General features: G+C 33.0%; 1 protein-coding gene across 2 annotated transcripts in view; it reads left to right on the forward strand.

Annotated features, from left to right (window-relative positions):
* The first annotated feature begins 1,167 nt into the window (after positions 1–1,167).
* The window catches only part of LOC136031365 (calexcitin-2-like), a 34,429-nt gene continuing 18,451 nt past the window's right edge, over positions 1,168–17,145 (forward strand). Inside the window, exons 1-4 of one of the 2 annotated variants that reach the window (XM_065710868.1) lie at positions 1,168–1,308; positions 9,470–9,538; positions 15,178–15,230; positions 16,339–16,455. In XM_065710868.1, the coding sequence (XP_065566940.1) occupies positions 9,481–9,538; positions 15,178–15,230; positions 16,339–16,455 (228 nt within the window). In that variant the 5' untranslated portion in view covers positions 1,168–1,308; positions 9,470–9,480. The remainder of the gene's footprint in view (positions 1,309–9,469; positions 9,539–15,177; positions 15,231–16,338; positions 16,456–17,145) is intronic. The other variant, XM_065710867.1, reaches the window with a different exon arrangement.

Below are 17,145 nucleotides of genomic sequence, written 5' to 3' on the forward strand. Positions count from 1 at the left end.
GTTAATCGAATCTATTTCTACTCTGGAATAATCATTTCGTAATTTTTTGATGTTTTTTTGGTAACCTTTCCTTTGGTAATTTGTTGGTATACTTCTTTGGTATTTTTTTATACCAAGCCTTGAGCATTCTAGAATATTCCCCCTCCTTGCTTTGTTCCACAATTTACATTAAACCATTCAATTAATATAATTTTATTTTCTACATTATAATGGCAAGGAATCTCTAATTAAAAGATTTCCAGGTCAGACCATGCTGTGAGATATATGGCCTTTTAAATCTTTTGTGACCTCTTTCTTTTTTTGAAAATGAGACGTGCTTAATTTAAAAGCTCCAAAAGAGAACTACTGAAAAATTTGCGAATAGTTTTTCCGTAAAAGAAGTTTCTGGAACGAAATGTTAGCAGGTTTTGTACAAAATCAGATTGGTTTATTCAGTTATAATTTAAATCACAAAAAAATATTGCTTACAGGCCTTGTTAAGTATTAAAGCTCTGCAGGAACATAGACAATTTAAAATAGATTAAATTGATATACCATCTAACCTATCATATTAAATATGATTTAGAAGTGTCATTTCCAACTTAGAAGTGTCATTTCCAACTTAACTTTTTATTTATGTTTTTACTCAACATCGTCAGGGGCTTGACCGTCAAAATGGAAATGAACCATGAAACTCTTTGAGAAGAAATTTAGCTTAATCCAACACAATGGGGAAAGATCATAGCAGACAATGGTTTCTCATCTACAAACTCATTTACGTAATTTATTACCGAAAAGTTTTGAGAACCGTAGGAAGCGTAAGTTATTACCGTACATTTTTAAAAACATTCTTTTTGATAAATTTTCATAAAAACTATAAAATACCTCTTCGCAGGTTTTGAAAAATATATTTCTTGTATCTATATAAAAATTCCCCCTCCCATCTTAAATTTTCGTGAATTGGAGTGCCTGATACAATTGGGTAGGAATCCACACAAGAACTAATAAATCTGTAGAAAAAAGTAACGAGAACAATCTTTACCAGGTTTGGTGTATCAGATCAAAAAACACCCATGGTATTTCCATTTTTTAAAGCAAGATAATTGACGTCATCTAATTATTGATATAGCAATAAGATCACGTATTAGGAAACTGCATACATAATCACTCTCCTATTAGTTCGTACAATTTTGCATACTAATATCCACAGTTGTCCTGCTCCAAAGTTCACTAAAGGATTTTTCTGCTGTATTTCCTATTCTAGTATTCAGTTTCTCGCCGTAATTGGCAAGATAAACATCATCCAAGGATCAGATATCCCTTCTGTAGGTAGGTGAACCACAATTTGCAACCTGTCTATTAGTAGGAGTAAAAGACGAAAATATTTGTTAACTCTAAATTTTCCTTTTTTTTGCAACGTTCTAATAGAAACAATTTATCGTGTCAGGGGCTTTGCTTCAGAGCCAATGGAGTTTTTTTTTCTGGAAGAAGTGTGGGGTCCGGTTTCCGCTTTATACTTCTATATAATTTTTTATCTTTCAAGCGAATTATAAATCTTCGACGACAAACTCTTGTAATATATTTATTATTTTTTGGCAAAGTTAAAACTAAAATAATTTGTCACATCAACAGCTTTGTTTGGGTCCGGTTCACACTTAGAACTTTTATATAAATCCTTAACTGTCAAGTGGATTACGAACCCCCAGAGACAAACCCTGAAATTAGATCATTGTTTTTATTTGGTAACATTTCAACAAAAAAAAGCTGTTGCATCAAGATTTTTGTTTCGCAGGGGGGCCCTGTTTATTTCTAGGAGAGGAGTGGGGTGTGTTTCATGGTTAATAGTTCTATATAAGCTGTCAGACGGACTACTGGCGTCCACATACAAACTCTAAAAATAATTTATTCGTTTTTGACAATCTTTCAACAAAATCGATTTGTCGTATCAAGAGCTTTGTTTCAAAGGGGTGTAATTTATTTTGGTTAGAGACATGGGACCTGGTTCACACTTAATGCTTCTATATAATTTCTTAGATGTTCAACAGATTACGAGCCCCCAAAGACGAATTCTAAAAGCAATCTATTAGTTTTTTGACAGTATTTAAAAAAAAAACAGTTTTACTTATCAAGAGGTTTTTTTCAGAGTGGCTCAATTTATTTTGGAAAGAGAAAGGGGTCCGATTCTTACACATTAGTTCTACATAATTTCTTAGCTGTCAAGTGGATTACGAAGCCCTAAAGACAAAACCATTGGATGAATATTTGAATGTTGTTAGGAATAGATAGTTGTTTTATTTTTTAATTGCCTTTTTTGTCATATAAATTTGTTGAGACCAACGAACTACTTGTAACGACAAAATACAACAATTTTACTGGGAATACTAACCACAAACTTTAGGTATAATTTCCTTATATTAAAAGAAATAGAAAAAATAAATAAAAAACAATCATGTGAACTGACAAACAGACAACTAAAAAAAATAATAATAAATAAGTAGATGCGGTTTTAGGGGAGGGACATAGGGGGCCCTTGTCCCGGAAGTAGAAATTTTCGGGGCGCAAAATTTAAGATAAACGATCTAACGGTTATAATCATTTTGTAACTTTGAAATTTTATTTATATTAAAATAAAGTAGAAGGTGCAGTTAATATGTGAAAATAATCAATAATTTATAAATTAATTAATAAAAGAAAAATGAATAAATAAATGATAATAGTAAAATATTTAATAATAAATAAATAATTAAAATAATAAACAAAAATAATTAAAACGTGAATTATTAATTTATTGAAAAATTTAAAATGGTTTTTTTAATGAATAAAAGTTTAACCTGAGAATTTTTTGGGAGATAGGGGATGGGGTGCTAATCAATATTTTGATTTTGCTCCCAGCACAAGAGAAGCCAGAACCGCCACTGTAAATACTGAGTCGCCAATTTATAGATGCTACGGAACTTAAAAACTTTAAAAATTAGCCACCCAAAAAGTAGAGAAGTTAAAAATAACTTGCCAAAAATACTGCCTACTTTGGATCACAGCACAAGCCTACAAGATAATTTTGTGTTGGCTGAAATGGTTTTAATAGCGAGGATTAACCAGTATAATGGAATAAAAAACTTTGAACCACAACTCTAACTCCTAGAATTTTCAATTACTTTTCCAAATGTCACTACTAAAATCTTAGGGAATCAATTCAGAATCCTCTAGTTTTGAGAACACAATATAACACAGCAAAACACGACATTAAATCCTTTAATTTTGAAAACACAACATTGAATCTCACTCCCAAAATTGTAAGTCCAAGACTTCAACTTTTACTCTATATTAATAATTTTCAAAGCAGAATATTTTGTGATGTGATGTTTCTTTAATGCCAAGTAAAAAAATGAACTGAAAATCGAATTTATTTTGATAGGGAACGTTTTTTTTTCTACACAGAAAATGTTAGTTTTTATATTGAAACGTTTTTTGAAATATATATACATATATATATATATATATATATATATATATATATATATATATATATATATATATATATATATATATATATATATATATATATATATATATATATATATATATACTAGCTGTTGGGGTGGCGCGAAGCGTCACCCCAACACCTAGTTGGTGGGGCGCTTCGCTCCCCCCCCCCCAAGCCCCCCCGCGCGCGTAAGTCGTTACGCGCCATATTAGTTACGCACCATTGTAGTTGTGTCCCTGTGTCCCACCTGTGAATAGAGATAGATATAAATATATGTTTTTAACTACGTAAAACATGCGAATATACAACATTCTTCGCTGTCCCATTGTCTGTGCATATAAATAGATTGTCAAGTTTACTGACTCTTGAACATGCAACATATAATTGTCCATGGGAAAAACAACCCGTATTCAGATCTATACCTCATTATTCTAATGATGTGTCCCTGTGTCCCGGTCGTCATTTATATTCCCTGTGTCCGCGTCGTCATTTGTGTCCCGGTGTCCCAGTTTGTAATTTCTCTTTGAGTGTCCCGGTCGTCATTTATATTCCCTGTGTCCCGGTCGTCATTTGTGTCCCGGTGTCCCGGTCTTTAATTTCTATAGGTTCTTCCGTTTTTTTATAGGTTTTACATTTTTCCGTGAACAAATGTATATATAGAACCTATAGGTTCTTCCGGTTTTTTTATAGGTTTTACATTTTTCCGTGAACAAATGTCTTAAATACCGTTAATGACGTCACCGTCAAAGCAAAAATGACGACAACTAACTTCATGACGTCAGTCAACACAGAAACATGACGTCACCTGACACACAGACAGACAGACAACTTATTTTTATATATATATATATATATATATATATATATATATATATATATATATATATATATATATATATATATATATATATATATATATATATATATATATATATATATTTATATATATATATATATATATATATATATATATATATATATATTTATATATATATATATATATATATATATATATATATATATATATATATATATATATATATATATATATATATATATATATATATATATATATATATATATATATAATTGTAAATTTAGGCTGCAAAACGTACAGTTTTCCATCTCTACGCATTTGTTTTGGAACAAGATACTTATTAATTTTATCTCGCATAGTCGATGGTTTTAAGAGGCGAAATTTTACCTGCTTGATATATAAAACTCTTCTTCCAAATGTTGCACCCAATACTCAGGCATCCATCTCTACAAAAGGAAAATTAGCAAACTGCGTTATGATCTAAATACTTTTTGAGCCTCAAAAGCGTTGATTGAGCTTGCTTTTCAAGATTGAAAGAATTGCACTATGTTCTTTGTTGTTTCAAGGAGACGATCACCCCTGGAAAAAACACAAATAAACACGCATCCGTGATCTTTTTTCTGACAAAAAAAAAAAAAAATAGAAGATTCCACAATTTTGCAGATGGTAGGTTGACACCTCTACAATAAGGTTCTCTGATATACTGAATCTGATGTTAAGATTCTTAGACTTTTAAGGAGTGTTTTCCCCTTTTTCATAAACAAGGAACATTTTCTCAGGCTCGTAGCCTCTGGTAAGTGCCCTAAACTTAATTAAATTTATATATTGGAAATCGTCATAACATGACAATTTTTTTGATATATCTGTTGGTATTAAAATTCCTTTTTTTTAGACATTCAGTTACTATTCAGACGCGTCACTCCTTACTTACAGTTCGTTATTGCGAACTGTTTAAAAATCCCCATTGAGCTACCAAAAAGTCGATGTGAACTACCAGTAGTTCGCAATCGAGTTTCCCACAAGAAAGCTCAAGGTTCCTATAGTTTTCCGAGTTTCTTCACAGTGGGATCGCAACTTCCTTCGTGTATAAACCCAAAATACTTCCTGTGAGCCTTTAAGTTTCATTTCGTGAATTTTACTCTGAAAATTTCCTCATAGAAGGTGTTTACTATCATAGATAATTGTCTACTATGGACGATAATTATTTATTAATTATGTATTATGGACGATTATTTTCTATTATTTGTCTATTATAGGCGATAATTGTCTGTTACAGACGATAATTGTCTATTAATTGTTTATTCCGAACGATAATTATCTTCCAGCAAATAAAACGACCATGCATTATTAAGGACTCTTGACATTGGGTATTTACTGTCGAAAGTTAGGAAAGAATTAAGTTAACGATTCCCTGCTCCATCATTCGACCAACGAGACTTAAAAAAAAAAATCAAGGGTTTGAATTCGAACGTACAACCCTAAACAGGGACTATTCTACCTGGGGACAAACAAAAGAGAAAAAAAAGATTCTTTAACATGGCGAGGATTAGGTAACACTAAAAGAAAGAGAATTTACGACACCGGCTTTCAGATACCGGTAGAACGTTTTCGGTAGGGCAAAAAATTATCTATCCGGATATGTTTAAACTTATCAAACTTAACTAATGAGCCAACACGAGCTAGTTTAGTCAAAATAGCGAACTTGACCTGGGGAACCAATGGGGGGGGGGTGAAATTCTCGAAGATTTTTTGCCCTCTACTAGATTTAAAAAGTACCTTTTATGATACTTCAATTGAAAAATGTTTTTTGAACTTCATTGAAAAAAAGTGAAACTAAAGCCAACAAAGTCCCCAAGATATTGAAGATACAGCCCCTCCCCTACATTTTTGTTAACTGACCTCCCCGAACCTTGACAAAGAAAAATCAAACAAAAGTGAAGGATGTGAGATATGGAATTTATCAGAATGATTAAAGGATTGTTGATATTCACCTATGTTTTTTTTTGTGGTATACGGTCAATACTTAAATAACGTTAAAGTCAATATGGCATAGGCTAAAAATGAAAAATAAGAGAGAAACGAGAAAGTAAATAGAAAGTGGGATTGATTAGTTATAACTGAGCAGGATGACAGGGTATATCAATCAAGATAAAATGAGCCATGCAGTACATTCAGCCTTGTGTTCTATAATGTGAGTTGTGTTTTCTATATGAGAATTTCAACATGTATAAATTACATTGATATGCATGTTTTCTATTTAATCTGAAGTGTGAGGGGCATATACCATGAGGGCGTAGCAGGGCCGTATCCATGATTTTTTTGGAGAGGTGGGTGTCAAAACCCTTTCACCATGGATAAGGCCATAAAATAATAGCAGTAGAGCCTTGACCGAAATTTATTTCCATAAAAAAGAAAATTCGCTGATTGCTTTGGCATAAAGCAAGCGTAATGGTATTCTAGCACTGTGGCTTCTAATATATGGTTTATGCATCTCCAGGACACTGTCAGTCAATATTATATATATATATATATATATATATATATATATATATATATATATATATATATATATATATATATATATATATATATATATATTACGTATATACCTGAATTGTTTAAAGTAGGCTGAAATTATTTTAGAACTAAATGCCACTATACTAGCTTGTCCAACAGCTTAGAAATTGAATTTTCAATAATTTAAAAAGTTTGAATTTTAAAAGGATTGAAAGAAATTGAATTCTCAATAATTTGAATTCTTTGTTTACGTCATGAACTACGTTATGTCTGAACTACGTCAGCACTATGTCATTTACGAAAAAATGAAAATATAAAGTCTATATCAGGAAAAATAATGGCTGGTAATTTAATACGACGTGCATTTATTATTTAAAAAGTTGATAAAATTGTTTATTCTCAACAAATCATAAAGATAGTCCTAAATGTAAATAAATCATAGCCATTTGATGTATTTTTATAATTTGACACTCCACTGAAATCATTGAGTAGAAAAAATTAGATTTTTCATTAGGACATTTTTATTTAACCACAAATCTATATATATATATATATATATATATATATATATATATATATATATAAATAAGTTGTCTGTCTGTGTGTCTGTCTGTGGATCAGGTGACGTCATGTTTCTGTGTTGACTGACGTCATGAAGTTAGTTGTCGTCATTTTTGCTATGACGGTGACGTCATTAAAGATATTTAAGACATATATGTTCACGTAGAAATCTATTAATGTTTAAGTTTAAAATGACTGATGAACTTAAAATGGCAAAAGCCGATGAAGATGCTCAAAGAGTCTATGCCAAAAAACTTGCTGCTGATAGAGAAAGTCAGAAAAGAAAGCATGCCGAGGAATCAAAAGAACAGCAAGGAAACAGGCTTGAGGCTAAAGAACGCAAAACCGCGCAGTTAGATGAAGATCCACCTGGACAGCGAGAGTCAAAACATATCAAAACTGAAAATGATAGCGATGATGATTGGGTTTGGGATTTTGACTTGGATAAGGTCATCAATGCCTACCAGATTTTAGTTAAAAAAAACAAAGGTTCGGCGATATGTATTTCATAGTGAAGCTGAAAAATAAAGAAGAAAAAAAAACTGAAAAAAGAAAAGATGTAAAAAACTAAAAAATACTAAAAAGAAAAAACACTCAAAGAGAAATTACAGACCGGGACACAAATGACGACCGGGACAGAGGGAATATAAATAACGACCGGGACACTCAAAGAGAAATTACAGACTTGGATACCGGGACACAAATGACGACCAGAACGCAGCAATCACCATCAACAAAGCACCGGGACACAAATTAAAGGTAAAAAACTAAAACCTAAAAAAAGACCAATTCAAAAACGAATGTATATTAAGACCGGGACACAAATGACGACCGGGACACAGGGACACAACTACAACAAGGACTCCGGGGGGCTCAGGGGGATATATAAATGACGATGGCGACACAGGGAATCGTCGATTAGCAATCACCATCAACAAAGCTCAAGGGCAATCATTAGAATCATGAGGTATAGATCTGAATACGGATTGTTTTCCCATGGACCATTATATGTTGCATGTTCAAGAGTCGTTAAACCTGACATTCTATTTATATGCACAGACAATGGGACAGCAAAGAATGCTGTATATTCGCAAGTTTTACGTAGTTAAAAACATAATATATATATATATATATATAAATATATCTATATTCACAGGTGGGACATAGGGACACAACTACAATGGCACGTAACTAATATGGCGCGTAACGACTTACGCGCGCGGGGGGGCTTTGGGGGGGGGGCGCGAAGCGCCCCCACCAACTAGGTGTTGGGGTGGCGCGAAGCGCCACCCCAACAGCTAATATATGTGTAAAATCTTGAAAAACAACACCCATGCTGTTTTTCTTACTTATGGACTGCAAGTTAAACACAAACGAAAAAAAAACACCCGAAATAACATATCAAACAAAACAAAATAATTGGGTTTATCCCCCTACAGATTTAATTGTTATATGATTTTTCAGCAACCTCTGAAACAATCATTTATGGAATGCTCTTGAGTTTAGGCTGGAAATGAGTTCCACCCTAAGCATGACGTTTGCCCTTGTATGAGTTTGCTCAAGTATGACCTTTGCCCATATGACGCATGAGTCGACCCAACATGACGAACGTGAAAACAGGCTCTCAATATTCGACGAATTTGACATGAAAAATCTGATCTACGTGTTTCTTTCGGGTAATTATTGTAACAGAAATTAGTTGGGAATATACTAGAAAATTTCAAAAAATACTGATGAATAAAGGAATGATAAATGGCTTTTAGAATGTTATTTGGGAACTAGAATGTTACCAATTTCTTAATAAATAGTAAATTTTTATCTTGTTCTTTCAAATTACATTATTTGAAGAAATATATCGTTCGGAGATTTTTACTTGTTATCTAATTTCACAGTCAAATTTATTCATTGAGCTTTAAAAGAAGGGGGATCTATATAACTTTGTCTGTTAATTTCATTTTTTTCAATTTTTGACCCTACCTGTTAAGAAAAAGAAAAGGATTTCTTTCCAACATATTTCGCTTTCTATGATCCCCTGCCAATTACCTTTCAACAAGCTTACAGCATCAAAAAATCAAAACAAAATAACAAGCCTTCTCTTTTTTTCTTTTTAGAAGAATCAACAATGCCCATTTCGGAGTTTAGAAAGAAGAAGCTACTTCATGTGTTTCGTACCTTTTTTGGTAAGCGTACTTTTCATTACGTTTCTAAAAAATCAACTAAAATTTCTTGGCTGTAACTTGTTTATGGTGTTACAGATACTTTCTTCAATTTTCTTCCCTCAGAGACATATTTATTATCATCCAAAACTATAACAGCATCTGAAATGACTTATTAAAATTTATTTTGGAATGGTTGCCTTATACAAACAGGGTCGTATTCAGGGACAGGGGGTGACCTTATTTAACCCTCCCCCCTTTGACATTTTGTCTGAATCGTACAAAATCAGGAAAGCATATGTAATAAAATTTTGGTTACATTTTGTAAAGTTTTTTGTACATCCCCCCCAAAAACCCGAAAAAATCATGGATAGGGCCCAGCTCACAAACACAGTTGAAGCACCTCCTTCCGAAGGGCTTCTCTCCTTCTCCCATCTTGTTTTTTCAAGATTGTGCTGTGATCCGCTATATTGAACGCCGTTTGGCGTGTTCCTATCTTTATATTCATATACCATTCCTATTTTACCAAAATTATAGTTGACAGAAAAAAAAGAAAAAAAAATTATGGTTAAAAGCTTGTAGATATGATGCACCTTATAAGAAAGGTCCAAACCAGAAAATCTTAATTTATCATGATAGAGAAATGCACCACGAATCATCCATTTAGAAAAGGATGAATAGCAGCTTATTAGGTTCTGCTCATTAGGACAATGAGCAAATGATCAAATTATTAGGTTTCAATAACTGCTATTGAGAACAATTCAGCAATAGTCTATTGAATACCAAAAATTACAAAAACTAATTGCAACTAACTAAGATTAAGATTTTTATTGTCACAAACAAATAAATGAACTAAATAACATTTTCGCGCTAGAGAAAATTTTTGAGGATTTGCGGTCAAACATAAGTCCATGTAACAACATACCCATACAAGAACTCACCTATTTAAATAGTTCTATTATAAATAAACCAAAAATAAATAAATAATAGCCTATATTAGACAGATCACGGATGCGTGTTTATTTGTTTTTTGTTTCTTTATTTTTTGTTTTTTTGTTGTTTTTCCCCCAGGGGTGATCGTATCGACTCAGTGATCCTAGAAAGGTTGCAGAAGGGCTCATTCTAACGGAAATTAAAAATTTAAGTGTTCTTTTTAAGTCACCAAAACAATTGGAGGGCACCTAGGCCCCCTCCCACGCTTATTTTCACCCAAAGTCACCGTATCAAAATTCTGAGATAGCCATTTTATTCATCATAGTCGAAAAACCTAATAACTATGTATTTGGGGACGACTTACTCCCCTACAGTCCCCGTGGGAGGGACTGCAAGTTACAAACTTTGACCGTTGTTTACATATACCAATGGCTATTGGGAAGTGTACAGACGTTTTCAGGGGGATTTTTGGTTTGGGAGGGGGGAAGTTGAGGGGGTTACGTGGAAGCATCTTTCTATGGAGGAATTTGTCATGGGGGAAGAGAATATCAATGAATTGGGCGCAGGACTTTTGAGCATTATTTAAAAAACAATGAAAAAATAAATATGAAAAGTTTTTTCAACTGAAAGTAAGGAGCAGCATTAAAACTTAAAACGAACAGAAATTACTTCGTATATGAAAGGGGCTTTTCCTCCTCAACGCCCCGCTCTTTACGATAAAGTATATTTTACTGTTTTAAAAAGTTATAAGAAAGAGTCAAACTTCAACGTAAAGAGCGGGGCTTTGAGGAGGAAAAGCTACTTTCATATACAGAGTAATTTCTGTTTGTTTTAAGTTTTAATGTCGCTCCTAACTTTCAGTTTTACAAAAATTGTTTTTTTATTTAATAATAGATAAGTAAAGACATAAAAGAAAAAATAATAACAAATCCAGTCTCCATTACTCTTCAATATTCAGCCCCCTCACCCTGACTATCTCACATTACCCCCTGCCCACCCCTACCTTCCCAGCCCACCTTTATCTCTCCAGCTCACCCTTCCTCCCTTACCCACACTGTCACCCTTAATACAACTAATTTGTGTAATTTTTGAAATTCTATAGCCAATTACAAATATCAAAATGTGTTCAAGTTGCTTATTGAAACCTATTGCATCCTATTATTTGCTTATTGTGGTTCAAAGGTGAATGAGCTGGAATTCGTCCTTATACTGATAGAAAACTCTTGAAATACTCATCTGTTAGCATAAGCCACAAATAATTTTAGTATTTCAAAGGCTTTATAGGCTTAGCAGATTTTTTTCCCGAGAAATTCGTTGAGGCACAAGTTTGTTTGGTGTTTTACTTCAGATCTAAAGACTGAGACAAAAGACAGAAGACTTGGACGATGAAAGTAGAGTTCAAGGCTATGACAATTGAGTTATCCAAGGACAAGCGGGGATATTGAACATTATACTACCAAGGAAAACAAGGCACTAAGATTACTGCTTAGGCCGTACACGACCAGCTTGAGAAGGGAACGATTAACCTTGCGAGCAGCCAAGGCCCTAGCGGCTTATCTTAATAGAATAAAGTAATAATAATCCTTCATTTTGGGTAATAGCTTGTAAAAGCTGAAACTTTACATATTTATTGATTTGAACAACAAAATCATAATTACTTAAAACTAGTTTACTGTAGTGTTAATTGACGGACACTTAAGGGGGGGGGAATGATTTTCTTCATTTCAAGGTAGGTAAAGTTTTTGTCTTTCAATTTTTTCAATAAAAGTACCAGAAAGGGCAGATTTCAATAAAAAAATACCCCCAGAACAGATTTTTTTCAAAATCTAGGGGGCAATAGATCTAGGAAGGGTCAGTGGTTTCGATTGAGGGGGATATTCCCCCTCCTCAACTGACACCATCGATCATTTAAGGTATCATTTAAGGGATCATTTAAGGTTATAAATAGTTATATTTGCTACTCTCTTTGCTCTGATTAGGGCTCATCCACAATGAGATTTTGCTACCATAAAGATTTAGCTCGTGCAAATTTAAGCAAATCTGATTGTTTATAGAATTCTAATTGGCTGATGAATTGTAAATTGGCCTATACCTAGCCAAACCAATTTCTGAAGAGTTGTTGGCCCAGAAGAAAATCATGCAGTTTTGTCCTGCCATTTGCATAAGATTATATAGGTCAAAACCAATTATGCAAAATGTTCGTTCATAAAAAAGCTTTTCTTCTAAATCAGGACTCTGGTATTTTATTTATTTTCATTGTTTTTTTCTTTAAGATTTGGGTTTATCTGTCCGTAGCCAACACTTGTCTGGAACAGTTTTTTAAAGCTGATGTATGAATGTATGATAGATCCAAAAATCTCGAAAATGTACTTCTTTGTTTACTCTCGAACTCTAGCAGTAGGTAAAATTGACATTGTTTTTATTTTAAGAAAGGAAGAAAATTTTCCTGGGCCAAATGGGGGAAAATATAAAGAGAAATAACGGAAATATACCAAATCTTGTCTTTTGGTTTCTCTCAAAATTTTCCGTATTGAGATAAAAAGCCCTAGGACCCTATTCAGTTATGCGCTTACTATATTATTTAAGACTGTTTCTCTTGAATTTCCATCAAACAGTTCGTGGTAACGAACTGTAGTAAGGAGCGACCCGGCTCAATAGTAAACGAAACTCTAAAAAACGGAATTTTGATGCTAAAATATACATCAAAAGAATCAGATTTTTATACTGATTTTAAATATATAAGTTTCATTAAATTAAGTCTTTGTCATAAAAAGTTACGAACCTGGAAAAATTTGCCTTATTTTAGAAAATAGGGAAAACACCCCCTAAAAGTAACAGAATCTTAACGAAAATCACACCATCGCATTCGGCGTATCAGAGAACCCTATGGCAAAATTTTCAAGCTCCTATCTACAAAAATGTGGAATTTCGTATTTTTTGCCAGAAAACGAATCACGGGTGCGTGTTTATTTGTTTTTTTTTTCCCAGGGGTCATCGTATCGACCAAGTGGTCCTAGAATGCCGCAAGAGGGCTCATTCTAACGGAAATAAAAGTTCTAGTGCTTTTTTTAAGTGACCAAAAAAATTGAAGGGCACCTAGGCCCCCTCCCGCGCTCATTTTTTCTCCAAAGTCAACAGATCAAAAATTTGAGATAGCCGTTTTGTCCCACATAGTCAAAAACCATAATAACTATGTCTTTGGGAATGACACTCCCCCACAGTCCCTGGGGGAGGGGCTGCAAGTTACAAACTTCGACCAGTGTTTACATATAATAATGGTTATTGGGAAGTGTACAGCCGTTTTCAGGGGATTTTTTTTGGTTTTGGGGTTGGGTTGAGGGGAAGGGGCTATGTGGGAGGATCTTTCTTTAGAGAAATATGTCATGGGGGAACAGAAATTCAATGAAAAGGGCGCAGGATTTTCTAAAATTACTATAAAAAAAAAAACAATGAAAAAATAAACATGGAAAAGTTTTTCCATTTGAAAGTAAAAAGTAGCATTGAAACCTAAAACGAATAGACATTATTACGCATATGAGGGGTTCTAAAAAATACTTTAGCATAAAGAGTGAGGTATTTAGGAGGAGATAAATACCTCGCTCTTTATGCTATAGTATTTTTAGTAATTTCAACTATTATTCTACGGCCTTTCTGATTCAGGGGTCATTCTTAAAAAATTGGGAGAAAACTTACGATTTAGTGTAAAGAACGAGGTATTAACGAGGGTACAAAACCCCGCATATACATAATAAAAATTAAAGAATATAAAAGTTTGTTACGTAAGTTACTTCTTAAGTTACGTATATTTTTTACTAATAAAAAAATTCGTTAAAAATTTAAATTTATGGTTGCCTTTTTATGTAACCGAAAAATTGCATGGCAACTAGGCCTCCTTCCCCATCCCTTATTTCTCAGAATCGTGATCAAAACTAAGAGAAAGCCATTTAGCCAAAAAAGAAATTAATATGCAAATTTCATTTTAATAATTTATGTATGGAGAGCCAAAATCAAACATGCATTAATTCAAAAACGTTCAGAAATTACATAAAAAAATTTTTTTTTTTAACTGAAAGTAAGGAGCGACATTAAAACTTAAAACGAACAGAAATTACTCCGTATATGAAATGGGTTGTCCCCTCTGCAATTTCTCGCTCTTTACGCTAAAGTTTGACTCTTTGCCACAATTCTGCTTTTTAAAACAATTACAAGCTTTAGCGTAAAGAGCGAGGAATTGCGGAGGGGACAACCCATTTCATACGGAGTAATTTCTGTTCGTTTTAAGTTTTAATGTCGCTCCTTACTTTCAGTTAAAAAAACTAGTTTTTTTATGTAATTGAAACAAAAAGAGACATAAAATATTTCTAGAATTAAGCTAGAGAATGTCCATTGGACTTTTTGTAAGATAAAATGAAGATAAATCGTCAGTTCTGATTGAAATTTGTCCAAATGAAGATCTCTCCCCCTGAAACTTTCCCAGAAAATTGAAACCTAACAGAGGTAATATTTCCTTTTTCAAAGTTTGATTTCCAAGGTTCGGCTGTAGTTTCTGCGCGGAATAAGATATGTTGGACTATTGAAAAGTTCAACCTGAACAGTGAACCAAGGGGGCAATAGGAGGTTTTAACGGTTTTTAAAACTATGCGTAAGCTAAAATATATTTTGTGGATTCCCAAGAAATGGGAGTTCATGGAGTCAGCATTTCAGTTTCATTTTTTTCTTTTTTATTTTAGATACTGATCAAAGCGGAAAGATCGAGAAGAAGGATTTCGAGCTTGCTGCCGAGGTAAATTATATATATTTTTTTTTATATTTTCAAAGGGCTATGCTATTGTCAAAGGGCTATAGCCCATTAAAAATTGTATGCACTGATGTATATACATTATACAGACCCATACTGATATGGTATCACTAAATTTATTAAGTAAAGAGGGTTTCTTAGTCCAATAAGTATCATCATGCTAAGCAAGTTCCCACCTACTGAAATTGATCCGGCACCTGTAAATAATAAGTGCATTCACTCTTGTCACCTTATTTATATAAAGGTTAAAAAAAGTATTTTTTGCAGATAGCTAAAGTCAACAGCAACTTTCTTCATTTGATAAGCAATTAGAAACAGGATAATTATTATTCGAACTTTTTCTTATCTTTTCAATAGTCAAAGCTTTAGTTAGTTACCATTATTTGGTCGTGCTTGATTTAAATTATAACTTTGTTTTTCTTAGAAGAGCTTATTCCACAAATTCTCTTTTCATTTTTTAGAGGAGGGCAATCCCATTAGAGGATTGACTGTATTTCGTAGAATTACTCTTTAGAAGTTTTGTTAGAGGCACGCTGAAGACACTTTGGGTCTTATCAAAGATAAAAGGTAACTCAAATCTATGTTCACATTTATATATATATAATAAACTTTTAAAGTAATCACTTAAACTTAAAGTAAAACTTAAACTTTTGGTGAATCAATAGTAACGAAGTAATCAACCATTTAAGCAGCAATTTTCCCTCCAAGAGCCGAGTCTTTAAACCATTCAATAACACCATACATAACAAAAAATAAAACACACCCTGTACAAATGAAAGACTGACTAGTGATCCCACAAAAATATTATACTGGAATTTTTAAGGATTCGTTGAAAAATACCCAACCACATGTAGGAAGACAACCTTCACAATTCCTAGTTTCCCATCATAATAGAGAGTCCAAAAGCCTTGAATGAGCAATGAAACATTAGCAATCTTACTTGCATACTTTTTATCTTTTTATGATATACTTTAAAATATATTTGTCATTTTCTGCTTGAAAGTTACAGTCTCTTTCAATTTTAGATATTCTTTCTTCTTTTCTTCTTACGAAAATTCTATTTTAAACAAGTAATCGTTTTTTTCTTTGCTAGAGACTAGCTAAAATCAGGTCTTGGTCTTCGTCCAGTGAGCAGGCCAAAGAAGCAGCTAAGTGTTTACTTCAAGTCTGGGAAGGAATTAAGAACGCTGATATTGATAATGACAATCAAGTAAGATCCTCTTTTGTCTACGATTTGTATTTCTATTTTGGATGACAAATAAATGAAAAACAACCTAATGTATAACAAACTGTCATACATGTCTTACTTATGACAAACTAGTGCCGCATCCACAGGAATGCTGACGGTTTTTCCTAAGAAAATTTGTTAGCTTTTTTATATGTTAATTGAAAATTGCATTTGCTTTGGTAATAGCTATTTTTAATTGCACAAGGCACAAGAATTTTTTTTTAATGGGCCCTTGTATATCTTTAAGATGTATCAGCACCCCACTAGTGGTAACAAAAAAAGAAATGAAAACAAGAATACCAAAGAAACATCACTGCTTCCCATGCGAAAAAGTGATTTTCCTTGTTAATCAAGATGGGGTCAGTAATTTTGTGATTCTCATAAATGTAGTCCTCGATTATTGCAATTTCAATGGTGTAGTATTTATTTCGATCCGACACCTTGTTTATGGGGTTTGTGGCTATTTTTCAGAATTCTCTCAAATTTATTTCACAACGAACATTTATCATTAAGATTAATCAATATAATAGCTATCATTCCTGAATCACCTTCACATGGCAACTCTTCCTCACCTGACAGTCACCTGACAGGCAAGAAGTCTTTCTTTACAGTGTTGGGAAGTACTTCATGTACTTGTACTTCAAGCACTACTTAACTAATAAATCAAGGTAC

Source organism: Artemia franciscana, chromosome 9, assembly GCF_032884065.1.
Source record: "Artemia franciscana chromosome 9, ASM3288406v1, whole genome shotgun sequence".
Taxonomy (NCBI): domain Eukaryota; kingdom Metazoa; phylum Arthropoda; class Branchiopoda; order Anostraca; family Artemiidae; genus Artemia; species Artemia franciscana.